The sequence below is a fragment of the Mobula birostris genome, chromosome 10 (genome assembly GCF_030028105.1).
Source record: "Mobula birostris isolate sMobBir1 chromosome 10, sMobBir1.hap1, whole genome shotgun sequence".
NCBI classification, from domain to species: domain Eukaryota; kingdom Metazoa; phylum Chordata; class Chondrichthyes; order Myliobatiformes; family Myliobatidae; genus Mobula; species Mobula birostris.
In genome coordinates, this window is record NC_092379.1 from 98,833,391 (window position 1) to 98,856,921 (window position 23,531).

The following is a 23,531-nucleotide window of genomic DNA, read 5'->3' on the forward strand; positions in this document are numbered from 1 at the left end:
TAGTCTCATCTAACTGCACCTGGACCATAACCCTCCAAACTCCTCCCTTCCGTGTAGCAATCCAAACTTCTCTTCAATGTTACAAATGAACCTGCATTTACCACTTCCACCGGCAACTCATTCCATATTCGTACCACCCTCTGAGTGAAGTTTCCCCTCAGACTTCACCTTTCAATCTAAACCTACGACTTCTAGTTCTGGTGTCACCCAACCTGAGAAGGAGAAGCCTACATGCATTCACCCTATCTATACCCCTCAATGTTGTATACCTCGATAAATCTCCTCTCATTCTCCTGCACTTCACATCCAAACCTATTTCAACCTTTCCCTATAATTCAGGTCCTCTAGTCCCAGCAATATCCTTGTAAATTTTCTCTATACTTTAAGCTTAGTGATATTTTCTTGAAGGTAGGTGACCAATACTGTACACAATACTCTAAATTTGGCCTCACCAATGTCTTATACAACCCAACATAATATACCAACTCCTATATTTAATGACTTTATTTATGAAGGCCAATGTGCTAAAAGCTCTCTTTACAACCCTATTTACCTGTGATGCTACTTTCAAGGAATTAGGAGTCTGTTTTCCCCAAGTCCCTTTGTTCTACTGCACATCTCAGAGCCCTGTCATTCACTGTGTAAGTCTTAGCCTGACTCGTCCTCACATTTGTGTGCATTAAATTCCACTCACCATTTTCCAGCTGATCAGGATCATTCTGCAAGCTTTAATAGCTCACTTGGAGTACTGTGTTCAGTTCTGGTCACCTTGTTACAGGAAGGATATGGATACTATAGAGAGAGTGCAGAGGTGTACAAGGATGTTGCCTGGATTGGAGAGCATGCCTTATGAGAATAGATTAAGTGAACTTGGCCTTTTCTCTTTGGAGCAACGGAGGATGAGAGGTGACCTGATAGGGGTGTATAAGATGACAAGAGGCATTGATCGTGTGGATAGCCAGAGGATTTTTCCCAGGGCTGAAATGGCAAACAGGAGAGGGCATAATTTTAAGGTGCTTGGAAGTAGGTACAAGGGGGATGTCAGAGGTAAATCTTTCACAGAGTGATGACTTCGGGGAATGCACTGCTGACGATGGTGGCGTGGACAGATACAATAGGGTCTTTTAAAAAACTCTCAAATAGGTATATGGAGCTTAGAAAAATAGAAGGCTATGTACTAGGGGAATTTCTAGACAATTTCTAGAGTAGGTTACATGGTCGGCACAATATTGTGGGCCAAAGGGCCTGTAATGTGCTGTAGATTTCCATGTTCTAAATTTAGTTTGAGTCCATCTGAAAGTCAGCATTCAGTTTGGGGTACATTGTGCATCTGCTTCAAGGTAGCAATTATTTCACTGAATACATTTAAGAGAAACTAAGATTTTTATTCTGGATTTGCATTGTCAGAACAGAGCTTCTGGATGGCAATACCTGGCATCAAAATTAAGATTGTTCAATCTAGAATACTTACTTCAATGTGATGTGTATAAATTTCATAATCCACATGTACTAAAAAAAACCTTGCCAGTCAAAATATCTAACATTATATTATATACAACCTTGAGATTACTTAGCAAATAGGTCTTTATGCATGGACAATTCATTCAGGCTACATTTGCTTTTATCTCTGGTTATTGTATATATACTTTAGTTATAAATGCATCTTTAAATATTCTGCTTAAATAATTTTTCTGGGTTAATAGATCAGTTTTGATGAACATGACCATTGTTTTACACCATTGACAGAAACTGAAGTTTATTCAAAGTAAAATATACACAAGATATTACATTTAATATATTTTACAAGGGAAATTAGACATACCTAGACATGAAAATAGACAGGGTTGTTTGAAGGTGGGAATCCAACAGACACTGAACCATATACAATATACACTTTTTTTGCTCTAACAGAATGCTTAAAACATTTAAATACTTCACAAATAGCTTCCATAGTACAATTAAATAGTTTCAAAATACACATCATATAATAAGTGAAAGATTATTGCAATTGGTACAATTAGCAGCGACATTGAAAAGCTATACTCAAAATCGATTTCCTACAACAATAGCAGTGGCTTCTAAAACAATCCTTTGTTTATAACTGTGAGCTTAAAAAATAACCAATAATCAGAGTTATCGATTCTTTCTCCCTCCTCCCACACCAACCAAGTAGTAGTGAAATATTTTTTTCTTACCAAAATAATGACATTTCAGCAAATATCATGCACATTTTAAATAAAAAAGGAAAGCATGGCCAACAAATTACTCTTGGGTCTATTCCATAGGATGGTGGAACTACTGGTTTGTATCTAGCAGCAATAAAGCTACTTATACAACTGCAGAGAGGAGGAAACAGAAAATCTGAAATTAAAATGGGATCAGATTAGCTTGTGTCAATCTCCAGCACTTTCTCTCAAATCAAACTCAACTTTAGTTTTTTTTTCCCCAAAGTAAAGAATTGGGAGATTGGGGCTACATAGGGAATTGGATTTTGGCTTTCACTACAATATTAGAAAAATTACATAACAAACTTTTAAGAACATTACTGGGGATTCCTATTAAAAAGCACTGGTTCCCCATTGGCTTATTTTAACAAGACAATCTTTTTTTTCCAATTACATTTTGGTCCTTTTTAATTTACAAATTTACAAATAAATTACTTTTTTGATAAAAATTTGAAACAAAAGTTTTAAGGAAATCAAGAGTCTTATGGTGCATTTATGGTTACTTATTCCTGGTTCTGATCTTTTATTTAAAAATACTATGTATAGCTGCTGTTTATGGTGTATTCGCCATACAAGATTTCAAAATATTTACAACCTCCTCCTCCTCCCACAACAATTTACTGTGGCCCACTTTACTCTTACTTTAGAATTGAGATATTGCATTTCAATGTTTGCTGCATTTGAAAGAGCATCTTTGAATAATTACACATCTCTGCTAGGCAGAAATAATTATGGTGAAGAAATATTAGGCAAACACAAGTATTTACACCAACATACACAGCAACCCACCCACACAAGTGCGAAATAGTGAAATACTATTTCCTCCGATAGCCAGAATCTGGTTCAGATGGTGTTTGATTTCAGTTGTTCTTCAAGCTTCAGAACATCCAAGGGTGGAATTTTTGCTACTTCAAAGAACACTCTAAAAAATAAATCAAAATGAAATTAAAAATCCTCAAGAATGATGTATATATAGGAAAAGAATAAGTTTTTGCAAGAGAAGGTGGAGCTAAGAAGCTAATGGCGCCTAACGGCGACTCCTTTGTTTGCATCTTCGGAAACAGCTCTATTTCTATCTTTAATATCTCTAGTTTCCCCTTTCAAGGTTCTTTTGAAGACCCTGACCTGGAGTTACATGCTGACTTCAGTTCTTTATGGGAATGGGACCCGATCCTGGGATCTCACGAATGGCCATTAATCAAGATACCAAGGACGCGGCTCAGAAGATTAGCTCGCCTTTGGAGTTCCAGGATTTCATGGCTCTGAAGGCGGGCAGACTCATGGTCAGTGCCTCTGCAGGAAATCGGTGTGTCGTGGGAGACAGAAGATCAAAAGCAGCGAGCTGGCTGCTGGCTCTGTGCCCTGAGTTCTTTGGGCACAAAGCTCAGAAAAAGTGATGCAGCGGACTTTTAACACCGTAAATCAGCAAGTTGTTTGTTATGTCTCCCCTCTCACTGTGAAACAGAGACCTCTTTTTCCCTTGTTGGGGGGGGGAGGGGGGGAGGGGGGGGGACTGTGGTATGTCAGATTACCAAGTGAATGAGTAGTATCTGGGGTACTGCAAGTCTGTGTCTTTACTGATGCTTTGCTGCACGCTTGAGTGCTTGGTGGGGGGGCACAGATTTTTTTTTGCTGGTGGGGGAGGGGGGATCGTCGCTTGCTGCCACTTACGTGTGGAAGACGGGAGCTGGGGGGCTTTATGGTTCTAACATTTAACAGTTATTAATTCTTTGGGGCACTCCTCTGCTTTCGTGGATGGTTGTGAAGAAAAAGCCTTTCAGGATGTATATTGTATACATTTCTCTGACATTAAATGTACCTATTGAAACTGAAGCTGGAATTTGAATTCCGTGCCCCCACTTTTTCCTCACAATATGGTTCCCAAGTCAGAGCTATATGTCAGACAGGGCTTGTGAATCAACTCAAACTTAATCATAGGACAATTTACAATGACTAATTAAGCTAACTGGTATAATCTTTGGAGTGTGGGAGAAAACCAGAGCACCCGAGTGAAACCCACCCAGTTCACGGGGAGGACGTAGAGAAACTCCTTACAAAGTAGTGCCGGAACTGAGCTCTGGAATGCCCCGAGCTGTAATAGCATTGCAATAGCCGCGGTACCTGGGTACAATATTCACTAAAAGTCAGTGGATTGATACATAAAACATAAAAGGCCAGTAACACATTGTATTACAAGATCAACATTTTGTTTCATTTCACAGCAATAATCAGGCCCCATCTGGTGTACTAGGTTGGGCACCTCAGCTCAAAATACATATTGGCCTTGAAGAAGGCACAGTACAGGATAGTGAGGGGGGGGGGGCGGGGGGAGGGTGCGTAATGGATTAAGTAGAGAGTAGACAAAGTTCTTTAAAATTAAAATCTAGAAGAAACTATTGTGCAAGCCACACAAAGGGTTACAGCCTTTAGGCCATACAAACAAGAGCTTGAGAAGCATTTGTCTTGCAAAGGGTAGTACAAATGTGAAGTTATTATGCATGACAACTGTGTGCATGCTATGTCAATAGTCTGATTTTGGCAAATGTGTTAGAGATACCCATTAACCACAATCCATTTGACTTGACCTTAGTGGCTTCCTTCTGTAGCAATAAAACTACAAATCAGAATTACATAGCTTTATTTTAAATTAAAATGTTATCATGCCTCAATCTGAAAACATTGCCAGGTGAGATGCATCATAAAGTGGATAAGTCCCCAGGGCCTGATGGGATATTGACAGAGGCAAGGGAAGAGATGGAGATATTGCTCTAGACCCCAGCAATGTTCTCTTTGGCCACAGAAGCCCCGGAGGACTGCAGAGTGGCTAACATTGTTCCACTATTCAAGGGAATCAGGAATAATCCTGGAAACTATAGAGCAGCGAGTCTCACATCAGCGGTCAGGAAGTTACTGGAGAGAATTCTTGGGGATAGGATTTACGAGAATGTAGAAAACCATGGTCTAATTAGCGACCGCCAGCATGGCTTTGTGTGTGAAGTCGTCTCTTACTAAATTGACTGAGTTTTGTGACAAGGGTGATTGATAAAGGTAGAGCTTTGAATGTTGTGTATATGGATTTTAGAAAGGCATTTGACAAGCTCCTTCACAGGAAACTCATCCAGGAGATTAAGATGCATGGGACCCATGGCGAATTGGCTGTATGGATTCAGAACTGGTAATCCTTAGAAGACAGAGGGTAGTAGCTGTATGGACTTATTCTAGCTGGAGGTCTGTGATTAGTGGTGCTCTGCAGGGATCTGTACTGGAAGCTGTGTGGCTTGGACCTGGATGAAAATGTAGATGGATGGGTTAAGTAAGTTTGCAGATAATAAGAAGATTGGTGGTGTTGTGGATAGCATAGAAGACTGGCAAGGCATAGAGCAGAATATAGATCAGTTATAGCTATCAGTGGAGAAATGGCAGATGGAGTTGAACTCGGCTAAATGAGAAGTATTGCAGCTTGGTAGGTCAAATGTTGAGGACTAGACCTTCAACAGTGTTGATGAGCAAAGGGATCTTGGGGTTAAAGTTTATAGCTGTGAAAGTGGCTATGCAGGTTGATAGGGTGGTTAAGGCAGCATTTGGCATGCTTGCCTTTAATAGTCGCGGCAATGAGTTGAAAGGTCACAAAGTTAGGTTGCAGCTTTATAAAACTCTAGCTAGACTGTATCTGGATTATTGCATACATTTCTGTTGCCTCAGGATGTCAAGGCTTTGGAGAGGATGCAGAAGTGGTTTACCAGGATGTTGCCTGGATGAGAGGGCATGTGATACAAGAGGTTGGATAAGCTTGGGTTGTTTTCTCTGGCGTGGCTGAGGGGAGATCTGATAGGGATTTAAGATAATGAGAGGCATAGATAGAGTAGACAGACAGTATCTTTTTCCCCCAGGGTTGAAATGTCTGATACCCGAGAGCATGAATTTAATGTGAGAGGGGGTCACTTCAAAGGAGATGTGAGGCATAAGTTTTTCTTTTTTTTTTTCGAATGCAAACGGAGTGCTGGATGCCTGGGGTGGTGGTAGAGGCAAGTACATTAGGGACTGTTGAGATGTTTAGATAGGCACATGAAAGGAAAAAGGATATGGAGATTGCGTAGGGAAAAGAGATTAGTTCAGTTAGCCATTTGATTCTACTTTAATTAGTTTGATACAACATTGTGAGCCCAAGAGCCTGTTCCTGTGCTGTACTCTTCTATGTTCTATTTCCATCACAATTATATTTTAGGGTAACAGCATACAATTAGATTCTTACTTGTGAGCATACTTGTACCGCACGGCTTTCAGCCTTTCGTCTGGCTTGCTGTAAAGCAAAAGGTTCAGTCTCCTCATCAGCGAGTGCAGATCAGTGACCTGGTATCCAGTGTAATATTGCAGGGTCGGAGTCTGAAACACAAAAGCCACATTTTCTGAATGCACTGCTATTTAAATGCACTCTGGATATAGTGAATTTATTTACTCATCCCATCCTCAAATGTGCATTGTAAATTTTAAAATGCAAGTTCGATACGTGGTGACATACCATGTTGGGAGTTCAAAGGCTTAGCACATTGTTGTGGGAAATCAAGCCTGCTATCTTCCAACAGTACTAACTATGGAGAAGTGCAAGGTAGAGACGAACTGTTAGTTGAAGGAGAAAAATTAAACTAGGAACACCCATCTCCTATGCCAGAACTTAGCTCAGTGCATCAGGAGGGATTTGGAGGTACAGAGGAGATCCACTTGGTCAAAGATGACAGGAAAGAGGAGGAGAGAAACACCATCTGTAATTAGTAATAAACAATAACTAGCACTTACCCATCCTCCAAGATCTTTCATTTTGAGGGCCAATAACAGGCAAGATGCAGCCAATTTCGAGGCACTTTCCCAGATAAACTCGTATTCCTGCAGAGTTAGCTCACAGATATAGCGGGCAAGAGTCAGTGTCTCGAGGTTGGCTCTGGCACACTGAAAATATTAATATTCAGATTGTGAGGAACAATATACAGAATAGTTTGGCAGAGTACCATGAAAGCCTAAATTGCACTTTTCAGCCACTACAAATGAGCAGATACAAGTCACTCTGCTGATTCTTTGAAAATAGAGGTATGAAGAAAGTCAGTTGACTGTTTTGATTCTATATAGTGTTTCAATCTATTTAGTTTCCATAACTAATGTTCCTTCTGTAAAGGAGTAGCTCCGTCAGGAAAGATGATCGTATATCATTTGGAAATCTACCTATTGAACTAACTTTGACTTCTCTCTACACATCAACATTTTTCTCAGAATTATTCTTTACCTCCCTAACCGTGGAAATAGAAAGAGTAATTTTGACAAGGTGGTCACACAACTACATCTCAGAAATAGTTAAGTGCTTTGACAAGGAGAAAACTAATGTTTTGTGTTTAAGGTCAGATACAATAGAAGAAATTTTCCATTAATATAAAGTGATCAACCTTTGCATATCTCCTCAAGAACCGATAGGACACTGGAACATTGATGTCAAACTTTAGCGTTCGGAGAATGTTCACTTCCATTGAGAGCAGTTCTTCTCTTTGGTATGCGTCATCACAAATGTACAGGAAATCATCGACACAGGGAGGGCACCGCTCCTAGAAAATGATGCAGAATTAACACAGGAGCAGGCCTTTCATTTGAACTCATCCACTCTAGACAACGCTCAACCAATGCTCCTTTAATCCTAATCTAATAGCATAATCCCTTATGCTTTCCTTACTTGAACTTGTCCAGGCTCCCGTTAAACACATCCATATTATTCACTTTACCATGGTGTCGAGCACTTACCATTCAGTGGGTAAACTGGTTTCTCCTAAATACCCTATGAAATTTTTGATAACCATCTTCTACTTTCTCCATAAGTGGAAACACTGTATACATTGACTATCAAAAACTTATCACTTGTGTTAGGGCGGATGCAGAGAGTATGTTTTCACTTGCATTCACTGTCATCTCTTGAAGATCTTTGTATTCTTTTTATAATTGGGCAACCACAACTGAATAGTGCTCCATTCTTTCCTCATGCTCAAATATACTCTTGATTCCAAAGTCCAAAACAAAAATATAAATTGTGAACAGGGTCACAGTACTGATTCCTGTGAAACATCGCTACCAATTTTCTTCAATTATTTTTAACTCTCTTTTTCTGCCTCTTCTCCTGAAGCCAGCTATCAGCACATTGTTACGTTCCTCTTCACCCCTCACCTAGCTCTTTATTCTCTGATTATATTTAAAAGTTTACTTTATTGTTCTGTACCTCAATAAAAGGCCCTTTAAAAAAAAACTAAATTATATTTACTGTATTACCATATCTTTCATTACTTCAGATAGTTTTAATCAAGTATAGCCTCTTGAAATCCATGCCATTTTGCTCACTACTAATTTTAAGTTGGCTAGTCTATCGATTTACAATTTCCTGACAACTACGCCAAATATGCCACTTTCCAATTCTGTGCACCAGCAGTATAGCGTGCAAATCTATTGTGCAGGAGATGTTGAACAACATTGAGATTTAATCAGATTTATTACCTTTTTTGATGATTTCCTTACTGATTGTAACAATATGAAATGATCAGATATCTATTTACTTCCTCCCCTTTACACGACACCTGATACCATAAGCAATCCATTTGGTATGGTTTGGAAAAGTGGAATCTTTTAACACAATTAAGCAGATCTCTAACTAGATAACAGATAACTAGCTTGTTTAGAGAAATTCCAGGTGCTAGAAAATACCTTTCTCATTGTACCAAGCTACATGACCATCAATAACAACCTCTTCCTTCATTCCCAAGGACAGTCTAGTGGAACAGCTCAAAGCCTGTGCTTCATAGCAGCAGCAACTTGAGTTCAGTCATGACCTCTCATGCCCTCTGTGTGGAGTTTGCATGTTCTTCTTGTGACAACTGGGGTTCCCTCCTACTGCCCCCCCCCCCACAAAAAAGTACAAGCTGGTTGGTTAATTGATTATTGTAAACTGTCTCTGGTGTGTAGATGAGTGGTAGAGCCTGGTTGAGGAGGAGGATGGAATTGATGGGAATGTGGGGAGAAAATACTGATTAAGAGCAGGATTAGTGTCAAAAAAGGTGCTTACTAGTCAGTGCAAACTCGGTGGGCCATATGGACAGTTCCTCTATGGTCTCCGTATGACTTTACCTAAAAGTATAACTTGAATAGAAACTTTGGTATAACATGATGTTATACATCAGACTGCTATCACCTATGCTACAAAGAGCAAGATCTGAATCAGGGTAGGAAGTTTCAAGCAACATCTGAAACAGGAGAGAAAGAAAGAGGAATATTAGCGGAGATAAAGGTAAAGATTAGGGTCTGGACATTTCAATACAATGGCTAAAATTGCCCTGCTACCATTTCCTTAATGATAGATTCTAACATTTTCAATAGGTACATTTAATGTCAGAGAAATGTATACAATATACATCCTGAAATTTTTTTCTCTAGTATTTATACAGAATAGAAAAAAAAAGATAAGATCCAAATTCATTCAAAAACAATGCAAAAACAAAAAAGACGAGATGTGCTTACATCAAACTTTGCAGCAATAAGGATTGCAGTGGAACCGAGCAGCTGCAGCGTTTCCCTCATGCACACAGCCTTTGCCAAGAAATGGTCCACCAGCTTCACCGCCAGGTACAGAGTCTCATGATTCAACTCAAAGTTCTCCTGACAGAAAGGAGCTCACATCAGTAAATTATTATGAAGTCATCAACATTATGCAAACCTATGCAGTTAACCTCAGCATTGCCTGGTATACAACAGCAATAACCTTCAGGTATACTGTTTAAGATGCGAGTAGTTGACAGCAGTCACTACAGGAGCTGAATTGCCTATTTAGATCCAAGTAAAAGTGCAACCATAAAAGAGAGAAAGTAGCAAAAAAAAACACCTGTTGGATTAACTGTTCAAAACTTCATGAAATCCACAAGTATAGATAGTGATTAAAGCAAGCCAATGCTTTTTTTTGGGAAAAAAAGAAGCAAAGCAGGCATGTTTTGTAATCCAAATCAACAAAGAATGTTAATAGGTATTGCTTATATGGACTTCTAGAAGACATCTAACAAAGTTCTTAAAGAGAAATTTCATTTACATTTTATGGGATTAATCAATTTATAAACAGAAATCAGAGAGAGGCAATTGTTGGTGAAGCCATGGATTTATGTTGAAGCATCAAATTACACAAATGGCAGTGGAACATCAGTATTGAGGGGGATTCAAGGTCTACACCTCTTGCATGTCTACCCATACAAACAGCTCACGGCTCTTCCTTTTGAAGCTGATATGAAACATGCTTGGTTACACCAATTTCAATTACCACATATATATTTGTGAATAGATAAAGATTTGCTTTGATTTATCACTCTTTATGATCTCAGGAAGTCCCAAACTCTAAGGCTACATTTATCTGTAACGCAACGTCATTTCAAATATAGAAATTGTTATAGTGTAAACTTGTGCATTAATTGACTAACAACAAAAATCCTTGTGTTTCTTTTGACAGGCAACATTAGTTGAAGAGTACATATTAGACAGGACATTTGAAACAACATCTTCTTGCAGGTAGCATTAAGTTAACCCAAGAGAACAGATGAAGCAGAGGCCCCATTCAAAAGATTGTGGCAGGTCCTCAGTTAACCCAGTTAACCTCTGTTAAGGGGAGTTAACCCATATGTGTATGTTCTAGCCTCAAGAATGAAATTTTCATCTTCAGCATCGAAAGCTGTGGATTTGAGTGTTACCAAGCAGCAAAATGCGAGATTTGCTGGTGAAGGCAAGGGGTGTTGATCAGTTCATTTAGGGGCATGGATGAAGAGTGTACTACAGCTAATGCCATAGTTGGAGCCTGAAGATGAACCTTTAAAGTAAGTAGGTGAAAAATCTTTTAATTGCAATTAATTTCTCTGAAAATATCAAATCTACTACCCTTATAATCTTCTGAATATATTTCTTAGGAAATGTAAAAGTTAAAGCAATCGGAGGTAGGATGTTATAAAGAACCCTCCGTCCTGCTGAAAGGCGTCAGCCCAAAACATCAACTGTACTTCCCGCCCCCCCATAGATGCTGTCTGGCCTGCTGAGTTCCTCCAGCATTTTGTGTGTATTGCTCGGATTTCCTGAATCTGCAGATTTTCTGTCGTATGTTATAAAGAAAATGGCTTTGTGGTATACACTTCTATCCTGCAAAGACAGGGGTCTTAAGTGTGCAGTTCCCACCCTTAAGGCAGCAAGAAAAAAAACAAAAAGAACCAGGCTTCATTTATCAAGCTATGCTCAATATGTCATACACCTTTGATAACTCAACTAACACAGCTGGTATAGGGGATAAAATACGGCCAACCTGCCTCAGAAACTCACCATGAAAAAAAATTCATATAGATTGAAGATGAATAGTGTACCAACCTGTACTTCGACCATCCAGTCCACCAAGATTGCCCTCATTTCAATATTCAGGTCAGGTTGCTTTTCCATGTAGCCTTTCAGAACAAATTTCTCCTGCCAGGCACACAAGAAACATTATTATGGACTGCATCACAGTGGTTAATTTGAACACATGCTCACATGCAACTGGATTCTTGCAAAATGTTAAAAAAAAATTTTGCTCCTAACATGAGTTCATATATTTACTTATAACGTGGCCAGAAGCCCAATTTTCTTTTTGGTAAAACAGGTGTAACTCTAGCAAGTGTTGTTCTGCAAGTCTTAGGAGACAAAACATATCAATAGTCTTTGAGGAAAAGCCAGGACAGTTTTTAAAGCACTGTTGGTAACCAAGCGTGTTTCCTGCAAGTCCACAAAAATCTCCACTTGAGATCAGAACACCCTCCCCCCACTGCCCCAGACATCCCATTTGTTCCCTATGCACATAGGAAAACACTCTCAATCAGATAGAGTTTGAAAGGAAAGTGTCAAAAACTGTTAGGGCAAACCATAAACTTTTATGTTTCTTGGCTGAAATTCCAATCCTGGTTCCTGTTGCAGGCTGAGCCAACTATATCAGGACATCAGTCTAGTATTCATCCAAAGAACAAAAAATCTCAGCTTCCTTTTTGCCCATTTCCTGTTGCCAAATGATATCATAACAGAATGAATGATTTCTTTCCCTCTAGCAAACTTTAATGCCTGCCGCTAATAAGCAGTACTAACTTAGATAACAGAAAGACCACGCAAAGGAGCATTTGACCTCTTCAGCAATTGCAATCAGACCACAGATCATATCATGACCAAATCTATTTTATTCCTTTATTCACTCAATTACTTAAATAGGTGCAACACAAAAGGTAACAAATACCAATTCTCAAATTTCTATGCAGTATGACAACTTTTCCATGTTCACAGGAAAGCTACATTCCACAAAAGCTGGATTTTAACCATAATTTACAGTATTAATAACCCTATTATAATCCAGATATTTTATCAGTTTGTATTTAAAAAAAAAATCTGCTAAAAAAACACCTGCTGCTGGAACTTTTGTGGCACAACTGCTAGAACAGATGGGCCTTAAAGTGCTCAGTAGAATGCTTTTACCTCACATTTCCATATTCAAAACAGTCTTCAATGGCAAAATAAGAGCAATGAACATTAAAAGAAGGCGAGAAGAAATAGAAAGCACAAGGAAAAATAAACTGCTATTATAAATCAGGAAGCTGTAACAATCTTGATGCAAAATCTGAAAGATCAGTAGCTTTTGGAACAGGGAGGAACTTTCTAGGTCTGACAAGATAACTTACCTCCCGGTCCTTCATATAGTCAAAAATATCCTTTGCGTAGATTGCATTCAGGAATGGATCCCTCAGATTCTCCTCATCAACGTCATCAAAGAGAGGAGGCTACAAAGTAAATCAACTTAATTATTTTTCTTTTCTAGAATAGAGGCCATTACTCATTAAATAGGCATGAGCACACTACATCAATTGATTTATTTTGTGTTGCTCTGGATTTCCAGCATCTGCAGAACATCTTGTGTTGTAATGGATTCCCCCTCCCACTACAAAATAAATAGAAGTTGATTAACATAGTTATTGCTTATGTTATAAATTGAGTCTAATATCTGCTAAATTGAATAGGCAATAAATGCATGTGACATTCAAACTCCACATACTTGGATATTGTGCTGCTGCATTGTTACAAATAGTTTTGTTTTTAAAATTCACTTGATGACCCATATCCATTTTCAGCCTCATCTTCACAACCAATTTGTGTATTTACCAAGGCAATATCTGTAAACACTTGCATTTATGAAAAGTTATGGCTTTAATAACTCTCATTTAAATCTTTCTGAATTGTTCTGTTAAAAAGATATACAAAATATACCAGAAATAAAAGCATTTCTGTATAGAGATCATGACGAATTGTTAGCAGGCTGGAAGCCCAGTGAGCTAGTGGCCATTCATTATTGCAGGATGCACGGGCCACCGAGAAACAGTTTTGAAATGCTGATCTTTGGAATTAAGGAAGCAGCATGTTCTCCATTTAGATTACCAGTATAAGCATATTCATTCCCAAGGCATGAAACTAGAACCATGCTTCAATGAAATCTAGATTTCATAGAAATTAGAAAATTAAATTCACTTTACTTGCAAATGAGAATATGCAAGAAGCACAAAGGCCACTTCTTGATGATGATTAAAGCCCTTATTAGAAAAAAAAAGAGGTTAAAAGAATCAACAGTCAAGCAGAACTTTAAACTATTGGCAATGAACTTAATTCTGACCTGTGCCTGAAGTAGCAGACATCCCACCTCTCCTGGAAATTCTGGGAGTCTCCCACATATTAATAATGGCTCCCTGATGCCCACAAATTATATACAATGTCACGGAAATCAATTTTTTTTCAGAGCGAGCGAGAGAGCACGAGAGAGAAAGCAAAAGAGAAAGCACGAGAGTGACCACAAGAGAGAGCAAGCAAGCGGGGGGGGGGGAGAGAGAGAGCGCGTGCGGGAGCGAGCACGAGAGAGAAAGAGAGCGCGAGAGCGAAAGAGGGAGAGCACGAGCGAGAAAGCGAGCGAGAGCACGCAAGTGAGAGAAAGAGAGCGCGCGCGCACCACGGGAGAGTGTTCCAAAGAAAGAAAATATAAATCGTACATCACCCCAGACTACCCTAAAGTGTACCCCTGCCTAATAGAGGTCAAAAATAATGACAGTGTTGCTCGCTGCACTGTTTGCAACAGTGACTTTTCTATTGCCCAGATGACCATAAAAGACATGTTGAGGTGAGTTTAACAGGTGTCATTCGTTCATTAGCATAGCTAACATTATTTAAACTAGCTGGCTAGCTGCTAAGGAGCTACTCTATTGCAGACATCCCACCTCTCCCGGGAGTCTCCTGCAAATTGATGGTGCTACCTCCCTGAAATGAGTTTTTGCAGGATGGGATGTCTGAAGTAGCATAATAAAAAGAAACCTAATGCTGATCAAGAACTATACAATACAAATCTGAATAAAATTCCAATGTGCAAGTGGTTCTACCCATTACAAACATTGCCTTTTTTCTTGATTAGACATGCCTGTTTGAGTAGTTGTTTGTGCAGTATGGACACCAAATTGGTTTCACATGGGCCATCACCTCACTTAAATCTGCTGGGCTTTGTGGCAGAGAAAAACTGCATCATGTTTACCTGCACATCTGCTGACTCATCCACAACATCTGATTTTTCCTCGGGTGCTTCTGGTGTCATGGGTTTCATCTCCTTTGCATTGTCAAGATGCTCCTGAGGGGCTTTGGGTCCTGCACTGAAGGAAGAAAGGGGAAAAGGAGACACATTTAATATCATTGTGGCTTTGTTAATAGATTAAAAACATGTCATGGAAGATCCCTTAAAACAATGTTAACACCACAAAGATGGCACCTAAGAAGAGTTTCACTTCAAAGTGGAGTCCCAACATCAAACTCCCTTGATAAAGGATCTTATGAAAATAATCAAATATACTCTGCACAAAAAGTTTAAGAGTTGATCAACTAAATAAATACCATTTTGTAAGCCATTTTTGGATATAAAGTGTTTAGCAACCCATGTTTTAACACTAGCCTAATCACAGGGCAATTTCGAATGACCAATTAACCTTCTAACAGGTACATCGTCGGACTGTGGGAGGAAACCCACAGGGTTACACGGGCAGAATGTACAAACTTCTTACAGGTGGTACTGGAATTGAACTCTGAAATGCCCCAAGCTGTAACAGCATCACACCAACTGCAATGATGCTACGGCGCCCTTGTATCAGAATTTGTAAACTCAGAACTTGTAAAAAAAAAAAAAAAACAGTAGTATACTTTGCTCCTGAGTAGATGTACTTTTATATGAAAGTCAACAGAAAGAGTGAAACTCTACAGCATAGTAAATCAATTATCGATGCCAAGTACATTTTATTAGCTTGCATTCACAGTACAAATATGTATAGTAATGGATACAGATGAGCTGGATCGTGTTAAGCATTTATTTCACGTGAACATTTAGAGGGGAAATGTATCTAACAAGGTTACTTTGTAATTGCTATATCTCAGTTAGTTTTGAGACAACTGAATCTCACTGACGTTAGCCTGGAGCCACCAGCAAACCAGACTCATCGCTCACAAATGTTGTAGGCAAGTGTGAACTTGACTTTGAAGAACCTTGTCAACTTGCCCTCAAGCTAGCCCGGTCCTTAGTAATAAGGCCCTATGTGACAGCCGAGACTTCATCACTTGGGATCAGGCAGGTCCCCAGACTTTCCCACTCCTTATCTGTCAAAAACTAAATTGTGTCTAATATCATAAACATTAAGCAATTTAATTAAGGAAGTTGGAGGCGGAGTTAAGATGGCACTAAACAGCAAGTCCTTTGCTTGCATCTTTGGAAACAGCCCTATTTCCATCTTTAATATCTTTATTTTTCCCTTTCAGGGTTCTTTTGAAGACCCTGACCTGGAGTTACACGCAGGCTTCGGTTCTTTGCGGGAATGGGAGCCGTTCTCGGGGTTTCAGGACTGGAAGTTGTTGTTTGGCATGCCAAGGGTTCGGCCTGAGAGTCCGGCTCGAATTCGGAAGCCTAAGATCTCGGGGCTCTGAAGACAGGTGGATCGAGGGTTGGTGTCATGGCAAGAGACCCGGGAGTCGTCCGGGAGGCTGGAAAAATCTTTCTCTGTGGGCCCGAAGACCCAAGGTCTTTCCGATCTTCAGGCAAAGAGCTTGTAAAAAGCAATGAAACAGACTTTTTAACATCACAAACCCACGAGTTGTTGTTATGTCTCCCGCTTGCTGTGAAAATGGGGGACACCTCCCTCTCCCTTATTAGGAGGTTTGTCGTATGCCGGAAGAAATGTGCTTGTCTTTGCAGTAACTGCTAGTCTGTGTCTTTGCTATTGCCTAGCTCACACTTGTGCTCAGTAGTGGGTGTACTTTTTTCTGCTGGTGGGGGGAGTGGGGGGATTGTTGCCTTGCTGCCTCTTACACATAGGAGGGGGAATTGGGGGGGGGACTTTGGGGTTCTCACGTTTAACTGTCGTTCATTCTTTGGGGCACTTCTCTATTTTTGTGGACGTTTGTGAAGAAAAAGCATTTCAGGATGTGTATTGTATACATTTCTCCAACATTAAACTGGACCTTTAAACCTTTGAAATCAGACTAATAATAATAAAAAAAAAAAATCAGTAATATGTGGGCACTTCTGCCAGCACAGGGCCTGGGGCTCAGGCACATTTAGCACTGCAACTGAGAAAATCCATCAGACAGCGAGTTGTGACCTTCTCCATTTATGTAGGAATCCATATCTGGAGGCTCTTGTCCAGAAAACAATATTGATTGCTGACATTTGCTCATAATGTGTGACAGCAAATATACAGATAATGATGGAGGAAATTTGAGGCAAAATGGACTACCATAATGGATATTCCCCATGTTTGGCAGATTATGTGCTGAAGAATGTACATTTCCAACAGTTGACTGACAGTTCCGACATGTCAGTCAATTAATTTTACTTCAGTCTTCAAGAAATGCAATTTACTTATACCAAGAGAAAACCGTGTATAGGCAGCAAAAGACAACAAGTTACTTAAAAAAATGATAGCTTGACTTTATTGAAAATGCAGAAGCTTGTTGATTTGAACCTCTGGTGGGTAATGCGGACATTAAAAACACGTGCATCAAGGGGGCTGAATTCCATCAACCAAATCACAACTAGCAGGAAACAATTTCCAATTCCTGACATTGCAACACACACACACACACAAAATTAATAAGCAGGATATTTACCTTTTTATATTCTCATCTTTTTTTGATGCTTCTTGCCCAGCAGAATTTTTCTGAGTTTTCTTACTCACCACCTTGCCACCTTTTCTCTTTGAAACGAGGACTTGTGCTTGACTTTGCTTTGCCTAAAAAGAGTTGGAAAGTAGAAAGTCAGATTTAAAGAGAATTTTCAATATTCAAGATTTGCAGATTTCCCCCCCCAGTCAGGGAAGAACAGCACCACAGCACTAACATTTGTGAGGTCTTCAAAAGCTGATCTTTTCTTGGGCCCACCTTGGGGTGATGAAGGAGACCTTTTGATATGAAGATCACCATCCTGAAGGAGAATAAAAACAAAATTTCACATTTTAGATCATTGAAGCATTCCAACAGGCATGATGGAAAATTAAAGTATCGTGAAGGTATGTTTATTATGGTCAAATTATTCTATTTCTGCCCAATAAACACAACTTCAGCGCAGCAGACAAGTAACATTCATGCACTCAGACATCCACTAATGCTCGGAGTGCCAAGCTGCAGCTTTGAGCAGGTATGTGCAGACGTGAATATACTAAATCAAGCTGGCCTGTTTAAAAGCCAACAATAGCACATGTAATTAATTGGCAAGATTATCTTGCATATTAACAAATATTAATTCACAAATTGTGGGTTTCACAATAATAGGACAAGTGCGAAAAATAATACATTTTCCCTCAATTGAAATGCAAACTACTTTCAGATAAATGCTCACCTCTTTAGTGCTATGCAGTCAATAAATCTGTGCAAAAACTGAAGTTGTCAGGCCATGCAGCACCAGGAAATACTTGGGACAACTCACTCCTCATGTAGCCAAGAAGTGGATTTGAAAAGTTGGGATTTCCCCAAAAGGTGAATGCATTTAATGTGGGGTTCTGCACAAATGCAGGGCACAGTGATGTAGCTGTTGCCTCATGTATCTTATTATTCTTGAAATACACCTTAACGTGTTCTCAGTTTTAAAACTGCTGCATTATTCCGAAATCCCACCTATACAAAACTATACTCCTGGAATTCTGTATTTAAAATATACCACTTTAAATAATATGATGCATGTGTTAATTCTGTCTGCAGATTTAGGCAGGTTAACACTTCTTGTCATTTAATTTTATACAATATCTATTATGTACTTGGCAACCTTGCGCTTTAATAACTTTACTTTGAACATAGTTAGTCAATAAGCACAGAGACAAGCACTTCAGGCCTACAAAGATGCCCCATCCAAACTAGTCCTATTTGTCAGTACTTGACTCATAACCTAAACCTTTCCAATCCATGTACCTTCCGATTATCTTATCAAAATTGTTATACCTGCCTCAACCACTTCCTCTGAGAACGGATACTAATTAGAGACCACCCTTCATGTTTAAAAGAAAATTGCCCCTCAAATTCCCATCTTACTTGATACCCCAGCTCTGGGAAAAACAATGAGTACACTATCAATGTCCCTTATGATTTTATGCACCTATACAAAAATCACCCCACTAATGATTAATGTCCAAACTTTTCCAGCCTCACCCTATAACTCCATTCAAGCCCTGGAAACATCCTTGTAAACCATTTCTGCACTCTTTCTAGTTATAAATGACTTGGGTGAGGAAGTGGAAGGTGGGGCAGTAAGTTTGCAGATGATGCTGGTGGTTTTGTGAATAATCTGGAAGGTTGACAGATTGTCGCAAGTTACAACAGGACATTGATAAGATATAGAGCTGGGCTGATAAGTGGCAGATGGAGCTCAATCCACAGAAGTGTAAAGTGATGCAGTTTGAAGACTGAACTTGAAGGCAGAGTACAAGTTGGATGGCAGGATTCTCAGCAATGTGGAGGAATTTTGGGGTCCATAAACATAGATCTCTCAAAGTTGCTGCACAAGTTGATAGGGTGATTCAGAAGACGTATGATGCGTTTGTCTTCATTTGTTGGGATATTGAATTCACGAGCCATGAGGTAATGTTGCAGCTCTATAAAACTGGTTAGACCACACTTTGAGTATTATGTTCAGTTCTGGCTGTCTTATTACAGAAAGGATTTGAAGGGTGCAGGAGATTTACCTGAGTGAGCTAGAAATTTTCTCTGTAGACTGAAGGAGATTGAGAAGTGATTTAATAGAAGTGTACAAGATAAGAGGCATATATAGAGTGGACAGCCAGTACATTCGTCAATGGCTAATACAAGAGGGCAAAATCATGAGGTGATTGGAGGGAAGTGGGCGGGGGGGGGGGGGGAGTCAGAGGTAGGTTTTCTTCTAAATATAGAGAGTGGCAAATGCGTGGGAAGCACTGCAGAGGCGATAGTAGAGATACTTCAGGAACATTTAAGAGACTCAGAGAGGCACGTGGATGAAAGAAAAATGGAAAGCTATGTGAGAGAGAAAGGTTAGTTTGATCTTGGGGTAGGTTAAAAAGTAGTCACAACATCATGGGCCAAAGTGTCTGTAGTGTTCTGCGTCCTTTAGTAGGGCAACCAAGACACGAACACAATACTCTAAGAGCAACCTCACCAGTATCATGCACAACTATACCAAATCATTGATACAGAACAATAAGCCCTCCACTGACCCAATACACACTACTACTCAATGGCCTCCAGTCCGAGAAGCAACCTTCTACCATCACCCTCTACTTTCTAACATTAAGTTAACTGAGTATCCAATTAACCAGTTCTCCCTAGAATCCATACGATCTAGTCTTCTAGATCAGCCTCCAAAGCGAAACTATCAAAAGCCTTACTGAAGTCCATACGAACAAAGTCTACCACCCTACCCTCATTAGCTTTCTTGGTCACTTCATCATAAACTCAATCAAGTTCCTATGACACGATCGCTCATACAAAGTTATGCTGGCTTCCCCTAATCAACAAATTTTTCCAGCTATATGCCTTATCCCTCAGAATCCTCTCCAGTAACTTAAACCACTATAGCTCACAGGTTGTTCACCTTACTTAAATAAATAAAAGCACAACAACATTTACTGCTCTCCACTCTACTGGTACTTCACCCGTACAAATATCTCACCAGGGCTCCTACAATTTCTTCTCCAGCCTCCCATATTGTTCTTGGATAAAGCTGGTCACGCTCTGGAGCTGCAAGTCTACCCTCAGCTTCCAAAATATACAGCACTTCCTTTGTTGTAATGCAAATTTACCCCCAACACCTCCCTGTTGACTTTTCCTAGTTCTAATGTCTTCATGTCTCTTCACAATAAAAACTGAGGAGAAATATTAATTAAGGAACTTGCCCATCTCCATACACAGGTGTTCCCTTGGGTCTTTGAGCAACCCTACTCTATCTCTTGTTATTCATTTCCCATTATTAAGGACAATCCAGAGATTTTATAATCTGTCAAAGTTATTTCATGCCCCCTTTTTGCTCTCCTGATTTGCTTCTTGAATATCCTCCACTCTTCCAGAGATTTGCTGGATCCTAGCTGATTGTACCTGAACCATGCCTCTTCTTTCTTGGTCAGTATTCCCAACTTTCCTCAAGATTCACAGTAGCCTACCCTTTCACTCTCTGTACTCTTTCCCTTTAATCCCACACTTCCTGCAAACAAAAATCTCCAAAGATATATATTTCATATTGTATTATAGATTGTGACAATGTTACTTTGTTACGATGAGCTACAAGAACACTGTAATGACATCAAATGGGAAATACATTGAAAGTTTCAAAACTTGCCTGCAACTATTAATATAGCCACCCATTTGTGTGAATGGAACACCATGGTTTCAGTGCTTCCCCTCAGGAGAATTATATCACACCGGAGAACTAGCAGAACAGGATAATCAGCCCAAACAATCCACATTAGCATTTACACTGCCATTAAACCTCCTATCTTTGCTCATTTAAACCTATTCCCTCATGGGTTTCTCCAGCCTCCCTTTAAATACACTTCATATTATTCTTCTTACCTTTTCTATTATAGTTGACTCCATTCCAAATGGTTCAGACTGAAGGCCCTTTGCTTTTGAGACTGGAGGCATTGCTTGCACAACCTTATTTGCTCTACAAAAAGCAAGGATGGAGACAGAAAGTAAAGCAGATAAATTAATCTGAAAGTAGAAAAGGCAAATAGTGATAATTTGGGGTAAGAAATTGCCTGGGCTATTACACTAGAGCTCAAGAGCAGCATTATACATAAGAACTGTAATTGGTCAACAGTGAATTTTGTTTAAAAAGTCCTTGTTGATTCTGCTCAAGTCTGTTTTATTTTCTTTCCAAGGTGATCCTTCATTACATTCATTATAGATTCCAGCATTCCCATCTGTCCAGCCCTCACCCCCCTACCCGACTCCATCTGTCAGTCACCCTTCCTCACCAGCATCCACCTATTGCTTGCTAGCTCTTGTCCCACTCCTCCCCCACCCCACTTTATATTGGTCATCTCTCCTATTCTTTCAATCAGATGAAAGTCTCGATCCAAAATGTTGGCTGCCCATTTTATTCTGCAAATGCAAACCTGTTCCTCAGCAGTCTTTATTCCAACGTTTCTCTATTATTGACAATTGTCTAGCCGGTCAGTAGCTGCCCATATTCTTAGTGTTTTCCAATCAAATCCCCGAATCTATAGAATCCTAACAATTGACAACCATTCGCTCTCCTTAGGCGGTCCATCAGAACCCAGAAGAATACTTCCGTTCCAGCTTTGTAGGATCTAAGGCGAGAATAGCAGATTCTTTCAGTTGGACCAAAGCAGGAACATTGTAAGATGGGCTCCGTTAACTGTTGTGACAGTGACCGTATACAGCAGATGCAGTCTCAATGCTCTCCGCATTTCCAAATATGCCTTGTACACTCCAGTCATGCGTCAGATTCCCAGGTATTAGTCATGTGGCTAGTCCAATGTTGCAGAACTTCACGGATTTTTTTTTTTTTTTTTTTTTTTTTTTTTTTTTTTTTTTTTTTTTGAGTACCCTTCTTGAACATCGGCCTCTATCCACCGGACAATCTCTTTCCATAGTAATAGCTCAGATAAGAGTGCGTCCGTTTTGAGTTTAGCGTCAAGCACGGAAATGACTTGCTAATCGAGTATTATTAAGACCTTAATTCAGAAGATGTTGGTGGGCCTCAGACAGTGCCATTTAATGAATGTGGACGATTTTGCGGAGGTAGCATTAGCGGTATTTTTCCAGTGCCTTGCAGTGATCACTGTACGCAATCTTGATCTCGGAAGCACGCAAGGTAACCATCTTTGTTAAAACGTTATTTGTGCAAGCAGAAGTTGAAACAAAACATCTTTGTAGCTCTAACAATGCATTCCTAGCACTCCTGGGGATAGTTCAGGAGATATGTAATATAGCCCACTGACCGTAGTTGAGTTCACCTCACATCCTGCAATAAACAAATCACTAGTAATGCAGTATAGCAGTCTACAAACCTGGCGAACTTCGAGGAGCAACGGGATACTTAAAGTAGAGGCTCCAGAATCAATGTTCGGACTGTGGGAGAGCACCACTTCCCAGTGGACCGTGCTCGGGGTGAAAGCGACCGCAGCCAGAGAAGGTTTACGTTCTTCGGCCCAAATGTCCAAACTGGTTTACCTGCTCTCAACTGGTGCGCACACATTCACAGCTCGGCGAGATGCATCTCGGCAAAAAATTTTTTTTTGAAAATTGCGGCATGCACGCCGTCCCTCCACCATTGGCTCCAGGCAACAAAGCACCGACCAATCAGCACGCCGCCAAGATGCGTTGCTAATTCTCAGTTGCTAAGGGAGGAGCCTTTTTCAAAGTAGAACCCGGAGGACCAATGAGGAAGAAATGGGTGACTGAGAAGGCAAACTTGTTTATTTAAAGGGAAATCAAGACAACAATAGAGAAGCTAGATTAGGGAATGAGTGAATAGGTCTACTAGAGATAAAGTTCCAAATGATATTAACTAAAAGTAAATGAATTGCATACTCCAAGCCATATTTACATTTGAAATTAAGAAAATTTCACGTGTACCAGATGACACGAAAATGTGATTTGTTTTAGAATTATTGAAAGTGAAACTTTCTGTTTAGATATTGAAAAAAATTAAATATTCAGTTTTGCTGCATTGAATTCTTCATTCTTAAC

General features: G+C 39.7%; 1 protein-coding gene across 1 annotated transcript; it reads right to left on the reverse strand.

The window, feature by feature from the left end:
- Positions 1-1,398: 1,398 nt before the first annotated feature.
- ccnb3 (cyclin B3) lies at positions 1,399-23,051 on the reverse strand. The gene is made up of 12 exons (XM_072271280.1): positions 22,850-23,051; positions 21,384-21,477; positions 17,692-17,775; positions 17,463-17,584; positions 14,851-14,965; positions 12,965-13,063; positions 11,637-11,729; positions 9,765-9,902; positions 7,658-7,813; positions 7,020-7,169; positions 6,478-6,608; positions 1,399-3,147 (listed from the first exon to the last, which is right to left on the reverse strand). The coding sequence occupies exons 2-12, from the start codon at positions 21,453-21,455 to the stop codon at positions 3,069-3,071; spliced, it is 1,239 nt and encodes a 412-aa protein (XP_072127381.1). The 5' UTR covers positions 21,456-21,477; positions 22,850-23,051; the 3' UTR covers positions 1,399-3,068.
- Positions 23,052-23,531: the final 480 nt, after the last annotated feature.